Source organism: Sitophilus oryzae, unplaced genomic scaffold, assembly GCF_002938485.1.
Source record: "Sitophilus oryzae breed Bouriz unplaced genomic scaffold, Soryzae_2.0 scaffold_158_pilon_pilon, whole genome shotgun sequence".
Classification (NCBI taxonomy): Eukaryota; Metazoa; Arthropoda; class Insecta; order Coleoptera; family Curculionidae; genus Sitophilus; species Sitophilus oryzae.
Window position 1 is genome coordinate 128,959 of NW_022146269.1, and position 16,579 is coordinate 145,537.

General features: G+C 31.7%; 1 protein-coding gene across 5 annotated transcripts in view; it reads left to right on the forward strand.

Annotated features, from left to right (window-relative positions):
- The window catches only part of LOC115879906 (neurotrimin-like), a 29,348-nt gene that overhangs the window by 9,761 nt on the left and 3,008 nt on the right, over nucleotides 1-16,579 (forward strand). For all 5 annotated transcript variants that reach the window (XM_030896951.1, XM_030896954.1, XM_030896952.1 and 2 more), the window contains exons 4-7: nucleotides 5,438-5,559; nucleotides 5,621-5,762; nucleotides 5,826-5,917; nucleotides 6,604-6,784. In XM_030896951.1, coding sequence (XP_030752811.1) covers nucleotides 5,438-5,559; nucleotides 5,621-5,762; nucleotides 5,826-5,917; nucleotides 6,604-6,784 — 537 coding nt within the window. The remainder of the gene's footprint in view (nucleotides 1-5,437; nucleotides 5,560-5,620; nucleotides 5,763-5,825; nucleotides 5,918-6,603; nucleotides 6,785-16,579) is intronic.

Here is a 16,579-nt window from a genome sequence, read left to right on the forward strand (position 1 = left end):
ATAATTTTCGAAGTATTTTTTCTTAATTATACAATTCGACCATTGTAAATACCCGACAAATTCTTCAAGGCCGACAAGGCCGATGCTTCTCACTGATAAGAAATAAAAATGTTTGTTTAGATAATTTTCGAGGTATTTTTTCTTTCTGAATGCACATTTTTAAAGTATTTTATATTCCTTGTCCGCTTAATCTATACTGGTTGCACGTATGGAAGTTCTGTTTCTTCTAGTTTTAGAAAATGTTCATATTTCTTTTTTCTTTGTAGGTGTAGTGTAAAATTAGATTAATTTATTAAGTTTAATTATAGTGTTTAGTGTAGCATGTTAGTGTAGTCTACCAAAAATAGTTTAGTAGGTAGAGTTTGTATAGTTTATTTTGTATTTAAGTAGTAGGTGAAGGGATAATTTTGTTATTTTTCTTTTTGTTCGATAAATTAGTAAGTTTGATAATTTGTTCAGTGTAGAATACGAGAATAAGTAGTTGTGTAGTGTTTTTAAGAGATCATATTCGTTTATTTTGTAGTTGAGTAGTAGGTGAAGGGGTATTCGGGTATTTCTTCTTTTTGTTTTTCTTGTAATAATTGTAGTAGTTCTATTAAGTATTGTGATAGATACACTATATCTTCCTTCAACTTCGTGCGTTAACAAAGTGCGTTATCATATAATCTTGGTTTTCTGGTAGCAGAATATACGAAAAAAAAATCTGATTCTGAATTCTGAATCTAAATTTATTTGAAATTAAATTAATCTAGCCTTATTAATCAAATTAAACTAGTCAAATAATAACAATAGTTAGTTTCAAAATACTATACAGGGTGAGTTTCCAACAATGTTCTCTATGGGCATCTCGGAAACTACTGGAGATAGAGAGGGGTTAATGAAAGAATTGCAGTTTTGTAGGGTCATAAATATGCGCCTTTCGGATTTTTCGGAGAAGTTCAAGGCTTATTAGATATTTCGAAAAAAACAAATTTTGGCTATTTTAAAACTTGTCTCTAATTCCATTATAATCTACCGTATGATCGAATAAAAACGGAGTCAACGATGGCTATGAAGTGAAGATCGCTGTCATTTTATATGTAAAATTATATAGGAAATATCATTGATCGCCATTTCATAGCCATCGCTGACGCCGTTTTTATTCGATCGTACGGTATTTTAGACAAAAAGTTTTCAGATAAAAGTTGTAGATAATCACATACCTAATGAGTTTGTGTTTTCTGTTTTTTTTTTCTTCTAAAGTCTGTCATTTTTGACATATGACACAAACATATGTTTTTTTAGTAAACCATAGTTGGCCATGACTTCATAAAAAGCGCCATTTTTTAAGTTTTCAGCGATACGTATAATATGTTTTTTTCGAAAAATTACAAGTTATAGCCAATTCTTTTCTTTCTTGGTTAATTTCCATAACAATAATACCATGCCAATTAGCATCAAAAATGTAAAAGTTTAATGTTTTCAAAAAAAAATATCGTAAAATTCGTAAAGCACTCAATTTAGAATAAAATAATCTAAGAATGAAATTATTTTTTTATAAACCTGCATTAAATCAAATTAAAATAGGTATGTAACTTTTTTTTAAATATTAATTAACAGCCAATTAGTATTATCATAAATTATAAATAATGTACCAACATATCGAAATAATAATTTCTTTGTTAATACGGTTTAGAATTCTTAAAATAACAGGCAAAAATAATCCACAATTTACAGTAAAATAAAAGTTTCTCGTTTAAATTTCTTAATCAGCTGATCACTATTAAAGTTCGCAGATACCCGGGGCTATATTATTACATTACTCTGAGGAAAATAACGAAAATAATCGATATTTTTGACTCCGCCCCGAAAGGTTCACGATTTGTCCTCCAGTTAGCAGCACATTTTGTCTAGTCGGTTGACCAACTTTAAGAATATATAAACAAGGATAGTACCAAATAATAGTAACAAACTTCTGTCATTTAAGAATATATAAACAAGGATAGTGCCAAATAATAGTAACAAACTGTGTCATTTATGTTAAAGTCTATGACAGAAAAATATACAAGATATCTAAACTAAACGTTCTCCTTATTAACTTTTTCATTGATATCTCTTAAACTTTTTCATTGAAACTATAAACGGCAATATATCTATTATCTTTGTGCACCGTGTAGTGCATCGGAACGCGGGACATAGGATATCCCATGTAAATTTTGTAAAGGTCATATAATATCTCCCCTGATGATTTTATGCAAAAAAATTTTTTGACTTTTTTGAAGAGGCGTTAAAGTTATACCTACTGTCGGCTAGAATTTCGTTTTATTGGGAATAAGCATCTAAAACTTATTGGCAAAAATCTACCTTCACATTACTAAAAATTTAAAATATGGCCCAGAGAAAGCTACAAATAAAACACCAGCAAAAGTATGATTTTGTCATTTTCAAATTCAATGTCACATTTTTTTGTTTACAAGATTTTTTGTGGTTTGAAAAGGGTGGTTATTTTTTCTGAATTGGAATGATCATCTAGAAAAAAATTAGTTGTATTCGAGGTGTATGACTTGTTTGCTGTTCATTACTCGACCACTCGCAGGCCTCGCTTATACCACATACATCCACAACAATTTAACAAATAAAAGAAATATTTGTAACTAAAAGAACTTTATTAAACAATGCTGATTACTAAAATGTATACACAATCCCTCATTCACAGCTAAACAATACCCGAAACGATTGTAAAATTCACGCCTCACAATACTAATCTGTTAAGGGGAGAATCTTTAGCATTCCACAGAGATGGCGTTTTCAGTTCAATTAAATTTCTGTATTTAATATGCCCATAAAGATGGTCTTTGAGTGTGCTCCACAGGAAGAAACCATTCGACGAATCGTGTGGTATTTTCCTATTTGAGCTCCCATTTGACCAACCCAACCCCAATAAACGGGAGTCAATGTTTTTCTTTTCTTCAATATGAAGAATATTCAAGTCATTGTTGTTTTCTTCCTATTCAATTATTTTTGTCTTCACACTCCCATGTGCGTAAGACCTTGGTGCCTTTAGTTTTAAACCTCTGGTTTATTCTTTAAACTGTTGACTTATTCGGTATAGGCTTTCCGGAGACTGAGCCGCGAACATATCTAACACAGCGAGAATACTATTTCCAGCAAAATGCCGTTTAACCATCGTAACTTTTTCAGAAATTAGGAAATTCATAATTATTTTATACAAAATCACTCTCCAAAAAAAATTTTAAACGAGAAATACAAACCCCAAATCCTATACACAATGATAACAATACACAATACCGGGTGCACCCCCCTATAACTTTTTTATTTTGTCACATAAAAAAACGAGATTTTGTATGTTAGTATATGACATAAATTAGGATTGATTAACATATTCAATTGTTTTTGGTGACTTCCTGTTTCACCGGAAGTGACTACAACTTTTGATTTTTAAATGGCACCCTCGGTATTTTTTTACTTTATTCGATAGAAAATGTCTGAATAGAATGACATATCACATGTCAACTTTTGACATTTTTGCTTTAAAAAAGATCGTATTTTAACTTTCAATCTAGAGTGCCATGGCTGTGTAAAAAACACCAATTTTTAATCAAGGAGCCTTGGAAAAATAGATTTGTTCGTCTAGTGTTATTTGTGTCTTGTCCTGGCCAGTTAAAAGATGATCAAATCGTATTTTTAATCATATCTCAATTTTTTTCAAATGGAACGAGAGTGGCTCATTAGCATCTTTGGAAAAGGCATTTTTTTACAAATAATTTGGTACCACACACTTGGTATATCGAGTCAAATTTTCCTTATGATCCGCATGTTACAACTTCAAATAAACCATATGAAAAAATGTCAAAAGTTGACATATGATATGTCATTCTATTCAGAGTGTCATTTTCTATCGTATTAAGTAAAAAAATATCGAGGGTGTCATTTAAAAATCAAAAGTTGTTGTCATTTTTGGTAAAACAGGAAGTGACCAAAAACAATTGAATATGTCAATCAATCCTAATTTATGTCATAAACTAACATACCAAATCCCGTTTTTTTATCTGGAAAAATAAAAAAAATTATAGGGGTGAGCCACTTTTGAGATGCACCCGGTATATACAACTTCAATTCCATACATACGAGGCATTTCGAAAAAAATAGAAGGATAGGAAAACAATATAACATACGAACATCTTTCAAAACACAAAATACACTTAGATCCATTTTATAACATACTAAACCAATGAATACAGAACAACAAACAAAAAATGTAATATACAAAATACCCCATGTGAATGCGATAAATTTTACATTGGTGAAACATCTAGACCCTTAAATGTTCGAATTAAAGAAAATAAAGATTATTTAAGAAAGGGAGATTTTCACAAATCTAAGATTTTTCAGCATTCATGGGACACAGGTCACAGAATAAATTTTAATAACGCCAAAATTATAATGAACGAAGCGATAGCCTCTGAAAGAAAATTAAAAGAGGTTTTTTTTTAATACAATCTAATAAATGTATTGCTCATGCATCTGTAGATGTTAGTAATATATGGCAATCGCTTCTTTGATTTTAAAGAACATAACATAAATAAACATACGTAAAAATCTAAAAAAATCATACAGAAAGTTTAGAGCTTTTTGGTTTTACCTTACTAAGTAATTGTTATCAGGTAGTAATTGTTAATTTTGGAGTTTAACTTGATATAATGTCATTTTAACAAAACGCCAACGGTTTTTGTAGACGTATCTGTTTTAAAAAAACCAAAGTGTTCTCGAATAGTTGAATTTAAATATTTTAAATAGTTTTTTTCTTTATTCTTTGTATTTTTTTTGCTTCCGACGACGGAAAGAGATAAACTTTCAGAAACGTGAGGCACTTTTTTGTTCGTTAGGCAAATTTGTATATCTGTAAACCTAATTTCTGACAAGTAGTTTCCGTTTGGATTAACGCAGAATTGTTTACAAAAAATAACTATTTAATTTTGTAGATTTTCTTGCAGTGGCGAAATACCCATATAGGATTTTTTTGGATACATAAATCAGCCACATAGGTATAGACATTTTTTAAAATTACTCTATTTGGTACTTGGGTATATTCAAATTTTTGTAAACAAAATGTGACATCGAATTTGACAACGACACAATCCAATTTTTGCTGGTATTTTAATAGTTGCTTCTCTGGGCCGTATAATTAGTAAAATTTATAAATTTTACTAATTTGAAGGTAGATTTTTGCAAATAACTTTTAAATTACTATTCCAAATGAAACGAAATTATAGACAAAAGTACAACTTTAACGCTTCTTCAAAACAGTCTAATACAACTTTTACATAAAATTATCTGGGGAGATAATAATTAATCCTTTCAAAATTTACATTAGATTTCCTATGTCCCTTGGTCCGATGCACCACATGATATAGTTAATGAGTATTTTTATACGTAGATCCCCCATCGGTGGAGCCATTCCCCTTAACGGGGTTCTTACAAGTAAAATTAGGGGAAGAAGTACGAATGTCTTGCAAAGCTGATGGAGTCCCTTATCCATTAATTACATGGACCAGGAAGGTAGACACATTGCAAAATAAGTTTTTAACCAATTACATTGTTGCCATTTTACGTTTTACAGGGTGAAGAGTTAAAACTATTAGATCATAGAGAACTACTGATATTCACTGGATCTGATAGATACCTGGCAGGAGAGTACGAGTGCATCGCCGCAAATGGAGTAGGAGAACCAGCTAGAGCTAAAATCCAGCTTAGTATTATTTGTACGTTGTCAAAACTATTAATATTTAATGTTATAAGTTAGTTAAATTTACATAACTACACAGATCCGCCAGAAATAATGACACTGCGTTCGTGGATACATACTGCTCCAGGACATAGAGCTCAAATAGAATGTCGAGTATCTGCTGATCCTCAAGTATGGACAATGTATACAATATGATTGAAAAAAAGGCATCAAGTTACTTGTAAAATAGCGATCGATGACATTCAAAATATAATTTAACATAATAATAATAAATAACATAACATAATAATTGATCAGTTCCTGTTTTATTTTGTCTTCGTCTTCCATGATGAACTATTGTTATCTTCCGATTTTCTTTTTTCTTTGAGCCACAATAGGCTCTTGTTGTTGCAATAGAGGATCACCAGTGGTCCATTACTGAAGACACACTCAACACAAAACACACAAAGCATGTCTAAACTATTCTATTATTTTTATTTCTAAAATTGGTCTGTATAAACTCTTTATATTTCACCATAACGGTCATTTATTACTCCTCCTATTAGTACCTATTTCTGATAATTTTTACTAATAATACTGAATTAGTGGATGGTAATACCGTCTACGATCGTACTCACATGTTATGGGAATCCGAAGTAATTATTTAATTTTTTTTTATTATTTTTTAAGGCCTTTATTAATACATCTGAAAACATAATCATAAGAAAATGTTGGATTATAGCACCCAAGTTTTTTTTTCTAAAAGACTGAGCTACCGATCAAACGTCATTTCTAAGGTAACTTGAGGGCGTTCTTTTTCGATCATACGATAATTTTGATATAATTAAATGCAATATTAATTAGTACTATTAATTTAGGCGATAGTGACATGGTTAAAAGGAGACGTAGTAGTTCCTTTGGACAACAGGGTAGTGTCGATAATAGACGGAGATAAGCATATACTCTTAATCCGTAACGTGCAAAGAAGTGACTTTGGAATCTACACTTGTAGAGCTATAAACGAATTGGGCCAAGGCGAAGTCCATATTCAATTATCTGGTAAGATATTTATATGTAACACATGATTTTTCACATTATGTTTCATTAAACGTTTTTTAGTATCTAATATAGATTTGAATGTTTCAAGTTAAGGATATTTCCTTCATTCCTTATAAATATTTCCACTTTCTAGCATTTTCACTTCAATCAGAAGTGGCTGCCAAATTGCTGATTTTATATAGAACACCTACTGAAAATTACCCTGTGAAAATTGTTCCTTTATTTATCTCGATTTTTGACCGAGATCTACAGCACGCTCCACCACTATCTATACTAATACTAAGGACTGGCATAGGTTAGTCTTGGGTCGAGATTTCCGTATGTAAGAAGAGTACAATGCGTTTATAATGTACTGAACAAAGAGAGGACAGTAAACACGTTGCCAAACGTATGAAATAAACAGAGAAACTGTGCACAACGTTAAGACACGTGGAAGGGGATATAGCAGATTTGTCGCAGTTGACCGGTCGACCCAATCAATACCTCTGTCGGTACTTAAAGTTCTAGGGAAAGGTGTACATCATGCGTTCAGCTTCACGATTTAATTACGTCTCGTGATACTTAATTTGTTTATTTATTAACGAGTCGTTGTAATTTTCCCTATAGCTTGAATTTTTTTAAGTGCAAGCTAGAAACACTTGCATTTTTGGTAAAAATAAGTGGAATTGAGTGGGTGTTCGATAGTGGTCGCGCTATTAGAACTCTGAATTCAAAAATCTATATCTCGAAATCTATTAGAAATAATAGATTGTAGTTTTTTCAAGAATTTTGTTAATATTGTAAAGTATGTGAAAATCTTTATCAATAAATAAATTACACGATTGCTGAAAATTGATATGCTCTAAAAGTAAATGGATGGATTGTTTACAATTTTTGAATGGAAAAAACCACCTTATCGAATTTTTCTTATGTAAACATATTGTAAAATATCCAATCTTGAAAATAGAAAAAGCTTCAATATCTAAAATGGTTCTTGAGTTATGGCCTGTTATGTGTTAAAAAGTTGAGTTTTTAAATTATCGCGATTACTGACGTTTTCTCGTTATAAAAAAAATGACACCCTAACGATATCCTTATAATTCCATTTCAGATGCTCAGAAACATGTCTAATGATTTTATCTAGTTATCTCTTGAAAAAAAAAAGTCTTTTAAAAATAAGCGGTTTGCGATCGTGATTTTACTTTACTTGATAGGGAAAGGCGTATCGGCAAAAAAAAAAGGCGTCGCGCGTCGCGTCGGTCGGTCGCATTTCTCTCACTCCGAGTTAATAAGATCCCTATGCGATTTACTTCCACACATGTAAATGCCGACCCAAAAGTAACAGTTGCCAGCACGGTATATAAAACACTTATGTGACTATTTCACTGATTAATCCTTCTCAAACCACTCAACGTAAGAAGCTCAATTTTGTCATACAGGTCAATTCTAGGGTATAGAGGTTCGATAAGAAGGGATTTTTCGAAATTCCAGTTCCAAGGGGGTGAAACCACCCCTCAAATATCACAATATTTTTTATTTAAAAAACGGTCAAGTTTCCGAAAAAACGCTTAAACACGTATATTTTATCTTGTTTTTAACATATTTTAAGATTTTTTAAAAATGTATACAGGGTGTTTCGAAAAGTCTGGTCATTGATTAATCACGATCCTGCTTAAAGCGCAAGCGCTTGACGTAAAAAGCTCATTTTTGGAAAACAAATTGACTTTAGGGTGTAGAGGTTCGATAAGAAGGGATTAACCTAACCTAACCACCCCTCAAATATTAGAATATTTTTTATTTAAAAACCGGTGAGTTTTTCGGAAAAACTCTTAAACACGTATATTTTATTTTGTCGATTTACATATTTTAAGATTTTTTAAAAATGTATACAGGGGTTTCATAAAATATGACCATTGAGTAATCACGATTCTGCTTAAACTGCTTGACGTTTAAAGCTTTTGGTAAACGGATTGACTGTGGGGTGTAGAGGTTCGATAAAGAAGGGGCTTCTCGAATATCAAATTCCAAGAGGATGAAAACGCCCCTCAAATATTACAATATTTTTTATTTAAAAAACGATTAGTTTTTCGGGAAAACGCTTGGACACGCATAATTTATTTTGTTTTTTACATATTTTGAAATTTTTAAAAAAATCATACAAGGTGTTCCAAAAAGTTGGCTAATTGATTAACCACGATTCTGCTTAAACTGCTTGACGTAAAAGGCTTATTTTTGGCAAACGGATTTTTCGAAAGTCAAATTCCAACGAGATGAAACTACCCCTCAAATATCACCAAGTTATACAGGGTGTCCCAGAAATAAGTGCAAATATTTTAACTGGTAGTAGAGTTCAACCCTAGAAACACGCCTATGAGGTTTTTTTCGCGAAAAAAAAAAATTTGAAAATTCGAAATTTTTTGAAATTTTTTTTTGGCAATTTTTTTAGTTTTTAGTTAAAAAACATAATTTCATGATAGTATGAAAACATAGGTATTGGATTAAATTTACAAGAGAGAAAAACCAGAAAAGATCCAGTGATTCTCAAAATTTTAGCAAAAAATCTTTTTTTTTGGAAATTTTAACTTATAATATCACAAGAGCTTAAATTATTTTCGGAAATTTTTTTGAGGGCACGAATATTTTGAAAATTATCTCGAGTCGAAGACGAGGGATAATTTTCCTAAAATATTGGTGCCCGAAAGAAAATTTCCAGGAATAATTTAAGCTTGCGTGGTATTCGGTAAGAAAATTTCACACCTAAATTTGAAAAAAAAAATATTAATCCAACATGACATTTTAAAATAATTTCAGTTTGTTAATAATATTAACAAATATTATTATATTTTTAATTAGTTACATCAAATGCTAAAACTCAAATGGGTAATATTTCAATATATAGACATTGTAGTTCATTCACATTATGATTGTAGATCTTATGTTTACCTTTTCAACTGTCAAAAAATTTCCACTAAAGTTTCGTGGCGCCTCGAAGTCGCTGGTACACGCTATAAGTAAATATTTTAGAAATTTTCTTTGTTTAACAGAGATCTTTAGTATCGTTGATATTTAGTAATATTTTTATACCTAATATAAAATTGTAATTAGTCACGACAGTTTTAAAATATTCTTTATTTTCCACCGTTGCTTCCATCAAAATAACCATTAATTCACATATTTCACATAATAATTATTCACATAAATGTTTTATAAAAGTCGTCTTCGGCTCGTATTCATTGAATGCTCGATGGATTATATTACTACTGGAGCAATTTACAGACAATACTATGAAAATGTGCATATTATAATATTTCAGTTAGATATTTTCAAGATATTGGAGTTATTGGAGTATAGAAGTCGTCATTTTCAAAATTTGAAGAGCCATCGAGCACAACAATATATCGTATCCAAAAATCATATTTATGCGAATATAATATTAAATTATATATTACAATCAAAGTAACTACGCCACTGGCTCACATTTTCAAGATCTCTGAACAGCGCTGCCATTCTCTCGGGAATCGTTCATGTCTGCGATCAGCCCGTCTTTTTCCCACTTGCATACAACAAGAAACGAATGTCTGATTCTGATTTTTTCCTTTTCATGAATGAAATGCTGGGTCTACTTTATTTAGATGTCATTGAATAAACCCATCCCTGTTGTCCTCCCCACAGACCGCCATAGAAGCTTCGATAACAAGTTTAACACATCGTTCAGCAGCTTGTGTATTAAACGGATATATAACAATTTCTATTGTATCGGGGTTTTCTATCATTGCTAATACCGTATGATCGAATAAAACGGCGTCAACGATAGCTATGAAATGAAGATCGCTGTCATTTTATATGTAAAATTATATGGGAAATGTCATCGATAGTCATTTCCAAGCCAACTGGACGCCATTTTTTTTCGATCATACGGTATATCCTTGTTTGAAATATTAGTTAATAGTGGAGCTTCCGTTACCTTGCAAGACTAACTATAATTTAATAGTCATTTTCTGGAATTCGCAATAATATGTCACTGTTAATTTAAGTTCTGACACATTATTTCCGTGCCTTTATAGGGCCTTTATACACAAAATGTATTATACAAAAAAAAATGTCAATCCAAAAATGAAGAGGGTGCTGTATTTAAAATAGGCAAATTGGCAGGTACTTCCAGATAACCCGAGACTGCCAAGGGGTAATTTTTTTCCTAAAAGGCATACACCTGTAAATAATCTTAACTTGATACAAATTTTTATAGTTGGATATTTTTAAAAACATAATAACATATAATTGGATATTTGATTTTAAACTTGCGGTATTTCCAGGTATACGAAACTAGTTGGAAAAATCATAATGCTTGTTAACATTTTTTCCTTAACAGTTAAAAAACGATTTGGTATGTTAGTATCGCTGTTTTTTTTTTCACTTTTAAGATTAATATTATCAAATGAATAGAATATTATGTCCAAAATATAACGAAAATGTTTCCTTTCTCTAGGTGTGCCCAATCCAGGAGTATTTAAAAGAGCCGATAATAATCTAGATTCGGATAAAACTACATACACTCTTATTTGGGAAGTTGACAGTTATACCCCTATAATAGAATATTCCCTCTGGTTTCGACCGTACAGAACTGGAAGAGGTTTAAATCGACCCGATTGGACCAAACTGACTATTCCAACGGAACACAATTCCGGACCGGTATACTCCAAAAGCTTTACTTTAAAAGGTCTAAAAGAAAAGACAATATATGAAGTACTGTTGGTATCGAGGAATCGATATGGCTGGTCGAAACCCAGTCCCATATTGAGATTTGCAACGCCAGGAGCAAGTAAGTTTATACAATACACAGTAGGGTGCACCCAAAAAAATATTTTTTTTTCTTTTAAGTTACTGTGAAAATATCGTTCATGATGATGAAAAAAAATTCTGGTGTAGTTTCAGCTTTTAACAATAATATTAATACAGAGAACCATTTTTTTCTTTGGATTTTATTGCGTTCTAACAAATCAGCGTTTTGTAAAAATCAACACATGCCCTTGTAGGAAATTGAACGGCCTTCAAAAAAGGTGATGAATTTTCATTTAATCAACTCGTTTGAACTTATTGAAGGTTAAATTTCAACTTCTAATCGTATATGATACCTTCCACAATTTTTTATATTTTATCACGAAATGGCTGAAAGACATAAGATATGATATTCATATCAAACCTTTTTTGAAGACCACATTCAATTTCCTACGAGTATATGTATTGACTTTTACCAAACGCTGAATTGTTGTTAGAACGCCATAAAATTCAAAAAGTAAAAGAATTTGTTTTCCCATGTTATTTAAAGGAGAAATAGAAAATTACGATGAGGAACCCTTAATATTAATATTCAAAACTCAAAATTTACCAGATTTTTTTTATCATCCTGAACGATATTTTCATGGTAACTAAAAAGAAAAAAAAATTTTTTTTGGTGCACCCTAATACACAGGGTATTTCATAAATAAGTGCAAATATGTGTGCGTCCAAATGCAATTTTCAAAGGTTGGTGGATAAAAAAACTATTTTCGAAATTCAAATTCTCAAACATTTTCATTTTTCAAACAAGCCTAAAAGACCTTAGGTGATAGAATGTTGAAATGAAGTGAACATTTTCTTGGCAGTCGCTGGCAGTAGTTGGCATCAGTCTTACGGCAGACATAATGGTAAAAACCGCACATCAATATCGGTTACCGTTTCGGATTTACGGGGTATTTTTCAAAAATGTGCAATTTCAACAAATCGCTGTTACTTTTTTCCTATGGAAAATTTTGTATTTTTATGAATATATTTCCAAAGTACATTTTTACGTAGAATTTAATGCTTAAAGTATAATTTTTTACAATTAATAATTTAAGAGTTATCAACGGAAGATTTGATTTTTTATATGGGACACCCTGTATATTTTTAATTCATTGAAAAGAACTTCAGATTACATTTCCTAAAATATAGCATACTTGATATTCTGTTCGATTCTTCTTCGAAATATAGAGTTTTTAAAAATTCGCTCACTTTGAATAAGTTGACTTTGAACAGCGCAGGTCGTAATGCAGAAAACAAACGCTTACCGATAGCTGTCATCAGCAATTAAAACGAAAATAATATTTACAATGAAAGATGCGGAATTTTATAACAATTTAAACTATATTTAACAACAACAACACATTTAAATTGTATCTAATAACGATAATAATAAGTAGCAATCCGTGACAAAAGATTTTGCTACAGGAGGTGTTTGAAATGTCGACCGTCTTCTCCTATGCACAGACGGGACCGTTTAAGAACATTTCTCGCGGAATTCATTAACTCAGTGGGAGTGAAAGATACCTTCGCATAACCGCTCAGTACTTCTAATTCTTGTCTAGAGTATACGGGCAATTTAAAAATAAGATTCTTTTGTCTTCCCCAAAGACGCTAAGTCCGGCATCCTCGACGGCCAACGGCAACTAAGGTCCCTAGTTATAGCTATTCAATTATTTTCAAAATGGGCTGGCAAAAATTGCTGATAATTTCAGCATTGTGAGGCGGTGTCTCGTCTTGCTGAAAAATATGTTTTGAAGTTCCATTAGGGGCAGATTATATTGATGATCTGCGTACTAAGGGATCCAAAGCGTACTAGATAAAAGCGGCAAACTTTTAAAAATTCTATATTTCGAAGGGGACTAAAAAACTATATTTTTTAAAAGGTGATTTTAAGTTCTTTTCGTTGAATTAAAAATATACAAGGTGTCAAAAAATTCTGTTGATAACTTTTAAATTATTAATTTAAAAAAATATATCCTTAAACCATTAAATTCTACATAAAAAGGTACTTTGGAAATGTTTTCCATAAAATTCAAAATTTTCCATAGCAAAAAAAACGGCGATTTGTTAAAAATGCACATTTTTCAAAAACACCCCGTAAATCCGAAACGGTAACAGATATCGATGTGCGGTTGTTACCATCTTGTTTTAGATAAAAATTGAGCTCCAGACACCGATATTAGTTTCGTCTATCTCCTATAGAAAAATATATATGCGACAAAAATGTATAGGCGTGTTTCTGGAATCAATCCAGTTAAACTATTTGCACTTATTTAAGAAAAACACTGTATAAACTGACATAATAATATTTGACATAATATTTCAGCATTAAATCAAGATATGATTACCACGGTTCAAATTGGTACTCAAGAAAACTCAATACCATTAGATTTCAGAATCTCGTCCGCTGGATCACAAAATATCCTCAATATTGGTAGTTTATTTATTGTAGTATGGTTCCTATTAAAAATAAAATAACATGTATATTTTTAATATTTATTTATTTATTACATTAATCAACAAATTAAATTAATTTCACTAATACTTCGATTTACTGAACATCGCAAAGAAAAGCTACTCCTCTCAAGCACCAGTGCTCTGGCGGTTTCACCGTTTGCAACCACAGGGTAGTTATAAAATTAAGACCTGTTCGTCTAGCTTTCTTGTACACTGGACACTACAACGAAATAATATTTACTTTTAACTGTGCGAATAAAAAAGTTCTGAAAGACTTAAATCATCGTTGATAATAGATTTAACAAAAAATAAATAAATTACTTTTGTATATCCAGATAGTGATGGGTTGTTATTTAACTATCTGTTATTTTATAACAATTATTTAGAAATAACATAACGCAACCGTTACTACTTCTAAAAAAAACAGATATAAAATAACGACACGTTGATATCGACCGTTCGTGAAACGAAGTCGGCGCTCTGTAATGTAAAAAACAACTAGTATGGATGGAAAACATGTTATTTCGACAACCATCGATACAAGCGGCGAGATACAACGGACAACGGAGTGGGGAATGCGCTACGGCGTGGCGAACGTAGCTGCATCGGTCGATGGTCGTGTTCGGCTTGCAACAGCTTAAAAATAATAGGATATAAAAGAAGCAGCTTTTTTGAAACGGTTGCGGGCATAACGCCTGGCGGTCCAGATAACAGGAGTGGGAAAGGAACGCTGCTGCATCGGTCGATTGTCGATGGAGGCTCACAAAGGGTTGAAGAATAACGTATAGAAAATAAGCAGTCATTTTACATACGTTGTTTTTTAACCTGTTACGAGCATAACAGGCGGCGGTCGAGATAATCGGAGTGGTAAAGTAACGCTGCTGCATCGGTCGGTTGTTGATGGAGGTTCGAAACAGGTTGGAGAATAACGCATCAGTTGTTTCAGATACATTGTTTTTCAACCTGTTACGAGCATAACGGGCGGAGGTCGAGATATTATGGCGCTATATGTTTCAGTACTTAGTTATTTAGTTAAGTTTCAATATTTAGGTATTTATTTATTCTGAAAGATTTTCAGAATAAATACCTATAAGTAGAAATTCTCCTTTGCAAATTTAAGTGTAAAATTAATTCGAACTCTAGTGTGTAGTTGGTTTACTTATAAAGAATATACTACACATTTTTTTATATTGCTTTTTTTACCGCAAATGGTAAAATCATAACTAAGAGCTTCTCGCCCGTCGAGTGAGATGCACCCTGTATACTGCTATGCAATTCAGGAGGATCGAGGGGCAGGGCGTAGGTAGGGTAGATCGGAATGTATAGGTATAGACGAGTAGCGGCATTTGGCTTTTTTATATCGCAATTTGTAAACAGCGCTTATTTGTAAACAACCACCGTTTTTAGAGAGGTATTTTAGATAACAATCGATATTTAGAAATTTTTTGACACCCTGGAAATACTACCACCGAGCACGTCATTGTTGCAACTTGCAACTGCGTGCCTGGTGGTGACCGCCTCATACTCTTTCAGATATTTAGCAATAAAATAAAGAAACAACAAAATAACAGTTTTGCCCATCACTATAGCCAGATTAGTTTTCTTAAAACAACAGCTCAAAAATAAATAAGCTGATAGTCATTTGTAAAACTTGGAAAATAAGTTCGTTATAGTAATACTTTAATTGTCTAGTATTATAATAAATATATGAGGCGTCAAGTTGCAAAACCCGACTTATCCATTTTTTAAAAAAGATGACCTAATGACACATATTAATACTGGACCCTGAAATCTACATAAACATAATCCTGACCAGCAGTAAAAGTCGCCTATTCCTATATAAAATTCACTACAAATTACGTTACTGCAGCAAAATCCGTTTTATCCACTTATATTTGCTTTTTATCGTCATTATTGTTCCAAACCCCACATTTTTACAAGTATAGTATTACTACTGACGTCTTTTCAAAACCTTACTTAATTTTAATAAAATACGATATTTAATAAATCAAGTTAGGATGCAAATACCGTATGCTCGCAAAAACGACGTCCAGTTGGCTAGGAAATGACGATCGATGACATTTCCCATAAAAATTTACATATAAAATGACAGCGTTCTTCATTTCATAGCCAATATGCATCAAACTGCAACAAAACCCGCCTTATCCGAATTATTTTTGTGTTTTTTCTATTTAAAAATTAAATATTAGTTTTTATTTCTAGAAAAACAAGACACAAAATAATGATTCCACTCAATGCAATGGACACGTTTTTTGTAAATTTGTAAAACATTTTTTGCTTATTATCTCGAAACAACGCCAACGTTTGTGAGATAAGACGGGTTTTGCAACTTGACGCCTCATATGTGTTGTTATTAGAACCACTGAAGATTTGTCAGCTTTATTGGAAGAAGGAGCCTAAGGAACGTCAAGTAGTATCAAGAATTTTCAGAGACTTTTGTTACACATATAAGTATTTACTTTTTTTTATAACGGTATAATCAATTATTTGGAGTTATTTGTAGTATATATAGAGGTG